The following is a 14,705-nucleotide window of genomic DNA, read 5'->3' on the forward strand; positions in this document are numbered from 1 at the left end:
CTCCTCTGCCTCTCATACCCATGGTACTGAGAATCATAAGAAGGAGAGGAGTAAGGACTATACTCGTGGCTCCGGATTGGCCAAGAAGGACTTGGTACCCGGAACTTCAAGAGATGCTCACAGAGGACCCGTGGCCTCTACCTCTAAGAAGGGACCTGCTCCAGCAGGGACCCTGTCTGTTCCAAGACTTACCGCGGCTGCGTTTGACGGCATGGCGGTTGAACGCCAGATCCTGAAGGAAAAAGGCATTCCGAATGAAGTCATCCCTACCCTGATCAAAGCCAGGAAGGATGTAACCGTACAGCATTATCACCGTATTTGGCGTAAATATGTTGCGTGGTGCGAGGCCAGGAAGGCCCCTACAGAGGAATTTCAACTGGGTCGTTTCCTGCATTTCCTGCAAACAGGACTGTCTATGGGCCTAAAATTAGGGTCCATTAAGGTTCAAATTTCGGCCCTGTCGATTTTCTTCCAGAAAGAACTGGCTTCAGTTCCTGAAGTTCAGACGTTTGTCAAGGGGGTACTGCATATACAGCCTCCTTTTGTGCCTCCAGTGGCACCTTGGGATCTCAATGTAGTTTTGGGGTTCCTAAAATCACATTGGTTTGAACCACTCACCACTGTGGACTTAAAATATCTCACATGGAAAGTGGTAATGCTGTTGGCCCTGGCTTCAGCCAGGCGTGTCTCAGAATTGGCGGCTTTATCCTATAAAAGCCCTTACCTAATTTTTCATACGGACAGGGCAGAATGGAGGACTCGTCCTCAATTTCTCCCTAAAGTGGTTTCAGCGTTTCACTTGAACCAGCCTATTGTGGTACCTGCGGCTACTAGGGACTTGGAGGACTCCAAGTTGCTGGACGTAGTCAGGGCCCTGAAAATATATGTTTCCAGGACGGCTGGAGTCAGAAAATCTGACTCACTGTTTATCCTGTATGCACCCAACAAGCTGGGTGCTCCTGCTTCTAAGCAGACTATTGCTCGTTGGATTTGTAGTACAATTCAGCTTGCACATTCTGTGGCAGGCCTGCCACAGCCAAAATCTGTAAAAGCCCATTCCACAAGGAAGGTGGGCTCATCTTGGGCGGCTGCCCGAGGGGTCTCGGCTTTACAACTTTGCCGAGCTGCTACTTGGTCAGGGGCAAACACGTTTGCAAAATTCTACAAATTTGATACCCTGGCTGAGGAGGACCTGGAGTTCTCTCATTCGGTGCTGCAGAGTCATCCGCACTCTCCCGCCCGTTTGGGAGCTTTGTTATAATCCCCATGGTCCTTACGGAGTTCCCAGCATCCACTAGGACGTCAGAGAAAATAAGAATTTACTTACCGATAATTCTATTTCTCGTAGTCCGTAGTGGATGCTGGGCGCCCATCCCAAGTGCGGATTGTCTGCAATACTTGTACATAGTTATTGTTACAAAAATCGGGTTATTATTGTTGTGAGCCATCTTTTCAGAGGCTCCTCTGTTATCATGCTGTTAACTGGGTTCAGATCACAGGTTGTACGGTGTGATTGGTGTGGCTGGTATGAGTCTTACCCGGGATTCAAAATCCTTCCTTATTGTGTACGCTCGTCCGGGCACAGTATCCTAACTGAGGCTTGGAGGAGGGTCATAGGGGGAGGAGCCAGTGCACACCAGGTAGTCCTAAAGCTTTACTTTTGTGCCCAGTCTCCTGCGGAGCCGCTATTCCCCATGGTCCTTACGAAGTTCCCAGCATCCACTACGGACTACGAGAAATAGAATTATCGGTAAGTAAATTCTTATTTTTCGCAGCGCATCGATCAGGTAAAAAAATGGCAAAACTGTGCATGCGTATGCACCGCAATGCGCAGGCGCATCAAACGGGTACAAACAGCATCTTTGCTGTGCAATGCTTCTAGCGACGATTCCATTCGCACAGCCAATCGCAAGGAGATTGACAGGAAGAGGGCGTTTATGGGTGTCAACTGACCATTTCTGGGAGTGGTAGAGAAAACACAGGCGTGACCAGGCGTTTGCAGGGCGGGTATCTGACGTCAATTCCGGGACCTCCATTGCTGGAATCATCGCACAGGATACGTAACTACAGGGCTGGTCTTGTTTTGCACAAAATGTTTTTGTACCGTTTGGCTACACATGCGATCGCACACTTGCAAAGTGAAAATACACTCCCCCGTGGGCGGCGACAATGCGTTTGCATGTCTGCTAAAAGTAGCTAGCGAGCTATCAACCCGGAATGAGGGCCCATATGTGCACAGAAAGTGGAGGGCAGGCAGGAAGGCAGATTAGGGCTAATTTATTGCCAACTATGTCAGCTGTATTTTTTTTAAATAAGGAAAACACAAAATTTTAATCATCAGTTAGGTTTTCATGTATGAAGCAGTGTAAAGAGAGAGCTTCCCCTTTAATTAGTGTGCATGTGATACATTTGGACCAATAGGAAGCAATGATAGAGTTCTGTTCGATTTTGCATTCGATCGTCCCTTTACCCTCTATCGTCCCTTTACCCTCTTTTTATTTATCACGCTTCTTCATGTATCTATTATTTCTCTTACACTACTTTCTTTACCCCTTACCCCCCTACACCCAAAGGATGTTACTGCCCCCAAATAAAGCTGACTTTGCCCTCCCTTAATTTTTGTCTATTTTTTCTCTCTTCTTATTTCTCACTTGCTTGGACATTAATTACTAATAATAGTGCCCCAGTTGGTATATTCCCCATTGTTTATCTTTTTTTCCCTAGAGGTGTTATTGGCCCTTTGGCTTTCACCTCCCTGGACGGCTGAGTTCCAAACCATGGGCACACTCCCCTCCTCTTTGTTGAGGAGGGGAGTATACAGAATCATCTTCTATTTTTTTTATCTCTCTTTTCCTTCCATTCTCTTTTCTTTTTCCTTTCCCTCTCTTCCCTCTCTCTTCTCTTATGAGCAGGGGTTCCTGTTCCTATTTTATCTCTATGTCTCAATTAATCCACAATATCTTCACTATGCCTTTGACTATAGCCTCAACGAACGTTCGAGGCCTTAACACTCCTCAGAAATGTTTGCACTTATAGTTATTCTGCAGGAGACACACTTCTGTGCACCTGGTCACCCTACCCTGTGCTCCAAGCGCTTCTCCACCATGTTTTACTCATCTAGTACATCCAAACATAATGGAGTTGATATCCTAATCAACATCAAATTACCTTTTTTATACTAGACTCGGGCTACACTGATTCAGACAGTCGGTATATAGTCCTGACGGGCAGGCTTGGCCACACAAAAGTCACTATTGCTATGATTTATGCCCCCACCAAAGGCCAACAACATTTATTGAACTCCTTTTTTTTAAATTTTCATAGGCGTCGTATTGGTAATTTATTCCTCGGAGGCTATTTTAATTTTGTTCTCGATTCAATTATAGACAAGTCTAATACACTTTGTGATACAGTACTTGCCACTCTCTTAACTCCTCTTCTCAGGATTACACATTCTATTCCAACCCTCACCATACATACTCTAAAATTGATCTTATCTTCTGTAGTCTTCCTATCTGCTCCCGCCTCTCTGGTGCATCTATACTCCTTAACTCCTAGTCTGATCATTCCATAGTAACTTCCTCTTTTGACCTTTTAGATAACTCAATTGCCAGAGCTTCCTGGAGGCTTAATAAAACCATCCTGAAACTTCCTCATTTTCAGGCAAAACTTAAAGAAGTTTTAGAATAATACTTCTCCCTGAATGCTCTGATCCTGTTGGCTCCACACTTGTTTGGGAGGCTCATAAGCCTGTTGTACGAGGCCTTATCATCAGCTTTGTTTTACATAGATACAAAGAACATAAATGCCTTCTCCGGTCCTTATAGACCAGGTTCATCATTTAGAGTCTCTTCATAAAGGCACACATACGAATACCATATATACAAAACTCACTTCTACCAAATCGGCACTCAATGCCATTCTCTCAGAGAAAATAGAGAAATCTCTTTGATGACTGAACCTGCAATTCTATGAAAAGACCAAAAAGGCATGTTTTTGGCATTACGAGGATCTGGGAGATACGGACTGCCCCCGGGGTGCTATGGCTGCACTGCTGGCTCCTGTCACTGAGCAGGAGCCAGCATATTGGTGTCACCCCTCGGCAGATGACAAACGGGTTAAGACGCCACTGTTGCTTCTGCAAGTAGCCCACAGCTTTATTTTCACACTGCTATTTAGATTTGAGATTGGACACATCCCTCTCAAACCTAGAACCCTCTGCACATTTGAAATCTGCCCAACCTGCAGTGCAGTATAATTTTTAAGGTGCACAGTTACTTTCTCTATTTTGCTTTGCTCCCATTAGCCTACTACTATCCCACTTCCTACATTGTTTTCAACAACTCAGCTTTTACAGTGCATAATAATCTCCATTAATCCTACCCCAACCCTATTAGTCATAACACTCCTTTGTCCCTTTTTATCCCCACCACCCCTATTATTCATCATATTTCTACACACTGTTTCCCCCATCATCTCATTTAACACTGAGACCTCTGTTATTCACCCCCCTCACCATCCCTCTTTATCCCCTCATTGTTCACCGTCTGGTCCACTTCGCACTGCTTCTGTCCCAAATATAGTAACATAGCTGGTTCCTTGAACACCAGCAGCTCAGAGTCACTGAAAACCTGGGAGAACTCCCCTTGGTGTTGAGTAGTGATTGTCATATGAGCCGGGGATAGGATGGCACATCCTGCTGTAGAAGGTCAAATGCAAGAGGTGGCAATTGACCCAACTCATGGGTACTGTGTGGCCCCACAAGATGGACCCATATGCACTGCACATCCTGCACCCATGCATAAATGTATCTCCTCCAAGTTTGAACTACTAATGTTGCCTTGTGTTCGTTGACACCAGCTGCAACCATAGAAAGCTTCCGAACTTCAACAAGCTACCAGCTGTATAGCCACTATCCGTGAGCATTACAAATGCTGCCTTATTTGTGTGTATAGATGTTATTATTAGTTGGACAAAATTTGCAAATACAGTATGTAAAGGTAGGTGCATTAATGTTAAAAAAGTCTGTAAGTAACTCAATAATTTTAAATACATAAATGTAGTACAGTAACTGAGTTAAAGTAAGGATATCATTATTTAATAGATGATAAAATAATTTTACATTTATTTTCCTGCTTTTAGTTTTTGGTTGATTCATTAATACATTGAGGAATACATTTGCAAATCTTGAATTCTGAACATGATATGAGATGCAGCCGAAATGCTCTTGATAACCTTTAAGTTAATTTATCACCCTATTTTCTCTATTGTTAAGTTTGTCTGTGTTCACTGCTGGCTGTTCAACTCTTATAGAAAAAGCTGAATTTATACTGGGAAAAAAAGGTTAAACTCAATGACAAAAAACGAACATGATTCTCTCTCTGTTTCTCTGTCACAACCTGCATAATACTGCATTAACCTTGAACACTTTGTTCTGTACAAAAAAAGGCAAAATAAAAGAAAATAAACAGCCAACATATCAATTAAGATTAGACCATCATATAATTGTTCTTTTTGTCTGTAACGTATCCTCAACAGGAAATCATATAACATATTCATTTTCATGTGTGAATCTTTAACAGAAAATTTATCTAAGATGTATGTTCTTTCTTTTTCTTTTCAGAGGGAGGTTCAGGCTCTGGCGATGGAGGTAAGAGATCACACATTACCTGAAAAATTAGATGTGGTTTATTTTGGTCTTTCCCTTAACCTTTATGAAGCAGAGAAGCAGAGGTTAGAATCCCCTCTTTGAAGGATACTACCACCTGAATACATATGTTTTACCGGCAGCGAGGATCCCAACAGCGGGATCCCGGCCACCACTAGAAAGCCCCTTGCGGGCTCACTGCGCTTGCCATACTGCGGGCACGGTGGCTTGCTGCTCTCGCCATAAGTTATATTCTCCTTCTCTGGGTGTCATGGGCACCCATAGAGGGAGAAAAGCCTGTGGCGCTGGTATTCCGGCGGAGGCATTTCACCACCTGTCGTGATTCCGGCATCAGCATTTTGCCTCCCTTACCGCCCCTTCAAAATAAGAAGTTTTCACTTTTTATTTGCAAATATCCGCATGTAAACAAAAACTTAATAATCTTGAAGTCCATTTATATATAAATAATTTAAAGTTTTAGAGTTTATATGAGAAAGTGGAAGGTAACAATTCTGAAAGTTGATTGTTGAAATAATTTAGAAGATGTGCATGTGTACCCTTCATTACACTTTTGTGCACATTATGACATTTCTGATTATAAGGTCTGTGATACTGACTAATAGCTGATGGGAAAACCTACTTTTATGTCACTAAGGGAGGCATTTGACTTGCTTGAAATTGCTCTAGAAGTAAAGAGATGAAATGGTTAATTTGTTCTCATTTTATGTTATTAGATAAATACATTTACAGTTATATGTGCTTTGTGAAGTAAAATATAATGAGCTATCAATCTAGATTTAATTTAAAATGGTATGTCCTGAGTCCTTATGAAATTAACACTTCAATTTATGTGTTTGAGGGCATAGTTTAATTGTTAGTTCACAAGTTTAAAGAATGACTGAGTAGAAGATGGGCTGTACAGAGTGAGTTACTGATAGGGAGGGATACATGGAAGTATCGAAATGTTTTTATACAATTGTACATTGGCCCTGGGTAATTTATGACATATTGGTTGTTTGTTTATTGTGTTACAGTAAATCTTTCTTGTTATGTGCACTGGGCTGAGAACTCTGGGAGTAAGCAGTTGTCAGATTATGGCAATAACCCTTAGATAAATCTGAGCATTTGTTGCTTTTTAGCAAACATGCTTATGTGCTTGGTGATAGTGGTAGAGAGTCATGGCCTTATTAAGTAAAATAGAATCTTCTAGTCAATTTATCTCAGTAATTTTGGATGAACAAGGCAGTAAACAATTTTCAAGGAATACACTTACTGTATAAATATTGTTTTCTTAATTTTTATCAGTAGTTAACTTTACATTAGAATTAGTGAATTATCTAAGGAGATCCAATTACCTACATTGTTGGTGCAGCAATCCACCAATCACCATGCTCGCAGCCATTCATTGGCTGGTTGCAGGATGCGAAGCAGGTATAGAATGCTGCCTGGCCGCTCAAATTGTGTGTAATTCACAGTTAGAAAGGCCAGGCAGGAGTCTCTTAATGACTCCCATGAAGCTGTAAAGGCACTACCCAGTGTTGCTGCCCCTGCCTGAATGCCTCTGGAATCATGGGGGACTGAGCAGCTGCCCAGAGTGTCCATACATTAAGATGGCCCTGCATTAACCCATGCTTATAATGTAGAATAATAGGATATACTGTATAAAGTAATTGGCAATATGGGCAATTGTATGATAATACCACTTTGAAAACATGTGAACAGCTCAAGAATGATTTTGATATGCATAATAAAATGTTTTGCAACCTTTGGCAATTACACATTTTTTACTCAGTTTGAAAATATTGGACCTCAAATTTGAAATGTTTCTTTTAAATGCACGCTAAGTTACCAGACTCGCACAAAGCTATTTCTACAGTCTGTGCTATATTAATTTTACATTATATAAATTACTTAGTTAATCCTTTTTGAAATGTGAAAATTATATTGGACAAGTGACATATGGGGAGTGGGAATTTATGTTAGAATATTCTAATTTGGCAACTGCATATGTTTAATATCAGTAAACCAACTTTCATACATTCTATGGGTAAATTTACTAAGGTGGGAGATTTTTAGAACTGGTGATGTTGTCCATGGCTAGAAACAGTTAGATAAATGTTAAGTAAAATCTGATTGGTTGCCATGGGCAACATCACCAGTTCTAAAAAAAACTCCAACCTTAGTAAATTTACCCCAGTGTATTTTACACCAATAAACTTTTTTTAAAATAGGGTTGAGAATCTGTATGGATTGTCCAGAAGGTGGAAATAGAGATGGATATGTTTGGATTGTCCAAAATGTGGAATTAGAGATGTACATTTTTGTCATTTAGTATGTGATTGCAATAAACTACATATCTTTTGAAAATTGATTGAAGATGTATACAGGGGGTTATTCAAGTCACATCGCTAATTGATGCGACCACAGTTAACCCATCGGCGGTGCCAGTTTGCACGCGCATGTTCAATCCTGCACGTGCGCGACTGCTGAATGCGATTGGTTCGCAATGGGTGCGAACGCCTCTGCCTGACTGACGAGCAGAGACGTTTGGGGGCGGGCGGGGATGGCGACGGACCATTGCAGGGGAGGCAATGCTTATTCAGCTATTACAGTGTTTCACACTATTGAACATAGTTCTATTCATATAGATTAGATATGTACCATTTTTGCTGGTTTGGTTCTACTTCATCATCCAGTTTTGGTTTTGACCAAATGCTGTGACTGGCTTTGGTTTTGTATGTATTTATTTTAGCCTTTTTTCTTTTCTTAAAAAAAAAAGGCAAAAAATAAATAATTTGTTCCTTTTTTGTTTCTACAATATTATTAACCTCAATAACATTAATTTTCACTCATTTCCAGTCAGTTTTGACCACCTCACAATATTGTTTTCTTCCAGTTTTGGTCAAAGGCTGAAGCGATCTGGCTGGTTACTAAGCGACAGAGCAAACACATGGCAGTTTATAGCACATCTACAGGGAGGTGACCAAGAACTCAATGGTCACTCTGTGAGAGCTACAGCATTGCCCTGTTGAGAGAGTAGAACCTTCCAGAAGGACAACCATCTCTGCAGCAATCCACCAATCAGGCCAGTATGGTAGAGTGGCCAGAAGGAAGCCAATCCTTAGTAAAAAGCACATTGCAGCCCTCCTGGAGTTTGCCAAAATGCACCTAGAGGACTCTCAGACCATGAGAAACAAAATTATCTGGTCTAATGAGACAAAGATTGAACTCTTTGGCATGAATGCTAGGCGTCATGTTTGGAGGAAACCAGGCACCACTTATCACCAGGCCAATACCATCCCTACAGTGATGCATTGGTGCAGCATCATGCTGTGGGGATGTTTCTCAGCGGCAGGAACTGGGAGACTAGTCAGGATAGAGGAAAAGATAAATGCAGCAGTGTACAGAGACATCCTGGATGAAAATTTGGTGCAGAGCGCTCTTGACCTTAGACTGCGGTGACGGTTCATCTTTCAGGAGGGCAACGACCCTAAGCAAACAGCCAAGATATCAAATGAGTGGCTTCAGGACAACTCTGTGAATGTCGTTTAGTGTCCCAGCCAGAGCCCAGACTTGAATCTGATTGAACATCTCTGGAGAGTTCTGAAAATGGCTGTGCACTGATGCTTCCCATCGAACTTGATGGAGCTCGAGAGGTGCTGCATAGAGGAATGGACGAAACTGCACAAAGTTAGATGTGCCAAGCTTGTGGCATCATATTCAAAAATACCTGATGCTGTAATTGCTGCCAAAGGTGCATCAACAAAGTATTGAATAAAGGCTGTGAATACTTATGAACATGTGATTTCTTAGTTTTTTATTTGTAATAAATTAGCAAAAATCTAAAAAAAAAAACTTTGTTCACATTGTCATTATGGGGTATTGTGTGTAGAATTTTGAGGGAAATTGGAATAAGGCTGTAACATAACAAAGTGGGTAATTCAGACCTAATCGCTGGGCAGCGATTTTTTGCTGCTCTGCGATTTGATAGTCGCCACCTACATGGGGAGTGTATTTTAGCTGTGCAAGTGTGCGATCGTATGTGTAGCAGTGCTGTACAAACAGATTTTGTGCAGTCTCTGCTCAGCCCAGGACTTACTCAGCTGCTGCAATCACATCAGTCTATCTGGGACCAGAATTGACACTCCTTGAAAGCGGTCAGTTGCCACCCACAAATGCCCTCTTCCTGTCAATCTCCTTGCGGTTGCCCATGCGAATGGATCCTTCGCACAAACCTGTCGCTGAGCGGCGATCTGCTTTGTAGCCATGTGATGTGCCTACGCATTGCGGTGCATATGCATGCTCAGTTTGTGTCTGATTGCCCGCTGTGTGAAAATGCACAGCAGCGATCAGGTCCAAAATGTTGGAAAAAGGGAAGCACTATGCATACTTTCCAGATGCACTGTATATCTACGAGTTCAATACTTGAACCTTTATGAACACTCAATGTATTCAGGCCTGTGGCCACAAGATAATACAGGTTGAGTATCCCATATCCAAATATTCCGAAATACGGAATATTCCGAAATACGGACTTTTTTGAATGAGAGTGAGATAGTGAAAACTTTGTTTTTTGATGGCTCAATGTACACAAACTTTGTTTAATACACAAAGTTATTAAAAATATTGTATTAAATGACCTTCAGGCTGTGTGTATAAGGTGTATATGACACATAAATGAATTGTGTGTATGTACACACACTTTGTTTAATGCACAAAGTTATAAAAAAATATTGGCTAAAATTGCCTTCAGGCTGTGTGTATAAGGTGTATATGAAACATAAATGCATTCTGTGCTTAGATTTATGTCCCATCACTATGATTTCTCATTATGGTATGCGATTATTCCAAAATACGGAAAAATCCGATATCCAAAATACGTCTGGTCCCAAGCATTTTGGATAAGGGATACTCAACCTGTATCAAAAATATCAAATGTATTTAAAAAATTCACATTTCACAGCGTTATACATACAGATGAAGCCTCGCTCAGCTAGGCTTCTCTACTGCACTAGGTGCACCAAGGCTTATTAGCATAAAACTTTCATCTATTGTTCTCAGCTGCAATACATTACAGAGAGAACAATACAGCAGGGGATTAAGTCCGACTACCCTGGCTCAATTAATCCTATTAAAGGGATAGATGAGGAGGGCTCCATCTGTATAATGCATATTTGTGATAAATAGCTGTCCAATTTTCCCAATCCTGAGTTCAAGATTTTTTGCCCCTAATAAAAGGGTACTTCTATTTAATTGTGGCTCCTCATAATGGATATTGGGGTTATTCAGAGTTGATCGCAGGTTTTGCTATTTTAGCAAAATATGCGACCACTAAATCCACATGCTGGGGGCTGCCCACCACAGGGCAAGGCCGCCCAGTATGTGTGGTGCCGCCCCGCAATGCGATCACAATTTAATTGTGATCATATCACTAAAACCTCAAATAAAGGTTGACCCCTGCCTATGCAGCATGTTTCCGGTTGCAGGAAATGCAGGCACCTGAACGGCCACGAAACACCTGCATTTCCTGATCCACTCCCCATCAATGCTGTATTGCCACCCCCAGATGCTTGAAGCCTGTCAATCATGATGCGAACGCATCCTTTCGGGATGCGATCGCATCATGATAGCCCAAGTACAGAAAATTGCCTGTTACCAATTTTCGTCCATCTGCGATTAACTCTGAATAACCCCCTTTATACTGTAGCTTATATTACCCTATGCATTTCATCTCCACAAGACTTCATTGGGGTATCCGTAGTACAGAATGGGGAAAAAACTGTGAGGTGTCGGAACAGTTAAATCAGGTTGGTAGTCCACTAGATAATCAAACTTAGTTGTCGAACTAAGGAAACATTGCACCTCAAATTTGTGTACAGTTTCAAAAATAAATCAATGGATGTATCTGAGCAATATCTGCTTCATCACATGGATTTGGTTAGAGTACCTCTATCAGCTGCATATTATCCTCAGTGGCATTGTCATTCTTATTAGTAATATATTATGAGTGGCATAGCTGCACCACACACACAAGTGTCCATAAATCCACACTTATCATTGGTAATGAATTGATCCTCAAAATATTGACCATTTATGTTGCTCTTGTCACATCCTGGGTCCCTGTGTACTTAGATGATGGTTTCTGGGACGATATTACAGGATCAGATTGCCACACTAAACTAAACTAGTTGGACAAATATGAGACTTCCTCATACTGTATGTCGCTAGAACTGAGTGTTGGCAAGACCTGCCCAGAGTCTAACTCACCAGAAGGTTTTCACCAGTGACCCCTACAATGGGGATTTGGGTTTCGCTGCTTCCAATAGGAAGGTCGCGGGCCCCTGGACAGGTACTTGAAATAGCTGAGGAATCCTGCAAATAAATAAATAACTAGTGGCAGAGTGACTAATGAAATAGTAGCTGATGAAATTGAAGCACTAAAGTAATCAATACTTGGAAACTGGAGAACTAGAAAAAACACTAGAAGTAACAAAGCTGTTTAACCGAAGGCACTCGGTACTTGAGAACAGGTAAACTTGAAAACACTTGAATAAATAAATGATGTTTGACTGATGGCACTTGGTGCTTGAGAACAGGTGAACTTGAAAACACTTGAAATAAATTATGCTTGACCGATGGCACGCGGTACTTGAACAGGTGAACTTGAAAACACTTGAAGAAACAAATGATGTTTAACCGATGGCACTCGGTACTTGAGAACTGGTGAACTTGGAAACACTTGAAAAACAAATTATTTTAAACTGATGGCACTCGGTACTTGAGAACTGGTGAACTTGAAAACACTTGGAGATGTCTGATAGTAATCGGCACTGGAGAACACGTAGAGATGTCTAATGGTATTTGGCGCTGGAGAACACGTAGAGATGTCCGATGGTAATCAGTACTGGAGAACACGTAGAGATGTCCGATGGTAATCGGCACTGGAGAACACTCAGAGAATTTCGATGGTAGTCGGCACTGGAGAACATGTAGAGAAGCACTAAGTGATAAACACATAGGAATGATCTGGAAAACACGTGGAGACACAGAGTGGAGCCTGGAACCTAGAGCAGCAACACATAGCAGCATGCACTGAAGGAAGTTGTTGTACAGGCCTCTACTTGTTCCCAGAAGACCTACTTAATACCATTAGGTAACCTGCCATTGGAGAAAGGAGTCAGCTGAGGATGCTAGCACTCCTATTGGTAAACAGTCCGGTCAGCTGACCAGGGAACATGGCTGCTGGAAACAATGCACAGAGAGACTTAAATGCTGTACACAGGATCTTGCCAGCTCTCACACAATGAAATCCACACACGGGTGGTTTAATCAGAAGTGAGCAACACAGCACATGCTGCAGCTGAAAGCTGAGAACTGCATGGCACCTTACTGAACGGAGAGAAATCCCTGCAGATCAAGAGGTTAACTTCAGAGAACACTAGTGCATGTATGAAATAGTCCTGGATCCTGACAGTTCTATACAGTACCTTTTGTGCACAAAATGTTTTGTCTTTTTTAAAATATAGTAACAATGTAAGAACAATTAATTCAGCACAGCGATCAATGATGTCACATTGATCTAACTGCTTGTACTGTATGTAAGTAGTAATACAAATGTATAGGCGGGGACATTAGGGTATCATTTGGGCAACAGACCGAATGGTATTTTATCTGTAAATCTTGTATAGTGTGTGTAGTTATTGTCCGGAAACTCTGTATATCGGTTCTCTTTGCCTTTATTTGGTAGGCAGTATATGTGCTGACTTCCTGTCATATGTGTGAACTTAGTCTTAAAATAATAAGCATCTGTGAAGGAAAAACATTGGACAAGGCGATACAAAGCAAAGCTGACAAAATAACTGAAAATATATTTTAATTAAAACTTTCAACGTCTAGAAAATATGATTAGTTTTTAATGAGGATGAAAAGTTTCAAACTGGATTTTTGTACTACAATTGATATACAGATGGAGCCTCCGTTATCTTGGCTGGCTGAGGCGTTAGTCGAGATCGGGCATACGCAGTGTGCCTGGGCGCAAGGAGGCACGCCTAGTCGTAGGGATGCGCACAGAACATTTGGCGTTACCGTTGAGTGTAATACCTGCGATCATCCACCAGATGTTGCTTTTTAAAATCACCAATGTGCATGCGTGTGGTCTCCATTAAAATACAATACTGAACTACAGCGTAAGAACTACTTTACTGGTGCGTCTCATTACGCTACAATATGCTACAGTATGTCATACAGTATACCTGTATAGCAGTATATACAGTACAGACTCAAATAGTACAGCATACACAGATGCAAACGAACGTGTTACAGGTACAGTATGGTCTATTGATGTTAGGGATACTGTATGTGAGCGTCCAAATCCCGTAGTATTAAGTATAATGGGGAGAAATAAAAGCTCCTTCCTAAGTTCCTGGATGCCAAATCACCACGCTTAGCATCTCTGTACAGTATTTTGTATTTGAGTACTAAATGGCACAAACAGCTTGTAACGTACAGCGGCAAGTGTAATCTTTCTAAGTATAATGGGGAGTGATAAAAGCTCCTCCCTAAGTTCCTGGATGCCAAATCACTGTGCTTAGCATCTCTGTACAGTATTTCTATTTGAGTATTATATAGCAGGAACAGTTTGTAACATACTCTGCTGTAATGGTTACAGCAGCAAGTGTTATCTTTATAAGTATAATGGGGAGAGATAAAAGCTCCTCCCTTAAGGGTATAATTACTAAGAGTCGTATTTTTGCCGACTTCAGCCGAGATCAACCTCGGCTGACATCGGCAGTGTACGAATGCAAGTTTTTGAAACAGAATACGGTAATTTACTAAAATACCATGTTTTGTAAATTCTAGTTCACCGATGTCGAAGTAATTCGTATTGCCAGCAGTGTTTTACGGGAGAGATCAGTAAAACACTGCCGGGCTTAAAACAATGAAGACCGGCCGAATCAGTGTGATCCGTGCAGGGCTTCATTGTGTACAGTATAGAAATAGTTAAAAATCCCCCCAAAAAATTGTGTGGGGTCCCCCTCCTAAGCACATAACCAGCCTC

At 41.5% G+C, this 14,705-nt stretch overlaps 1 protein-coding gene across 1 annotated transcript in view; it reads left to right on the top strand.

Annotated features, from left to right (window-relative positions):
• The window catches only part of TMEFF2 (transmembrane protein with EGF like and two follistatin like domains 2), a 1,119,215-nt gene that overhangs the window by 265,497 nt on the left and 839,013 nt on the right, over positions 1-14,705 (top strand). The window contains exon 4 of the mRNA XM_063934150.1: positions 5,624-5,650. Coding sequence (XP_063790220.1) covers positions 5,624-5,650 — 27 coding nt within the window. The remainder of the gene's footprint in view (positions 1-5,623; positions 5,651-14,705) is intronic.

This window comes from Pseudophryne corroboree, chromosome 7, assembly GCF_028390025.1.
Source record: "Pseudophryne corroboree isolate aPseCor3 chromosome 7, aPseCor3.hap2, whole genome shotgun sequence".
NCBI lineage: Eukaryota > Metazoa > Chordata > Amphibia > Anura > Myobatrachidae > Pseudophryne > Pseudophryne corroboree.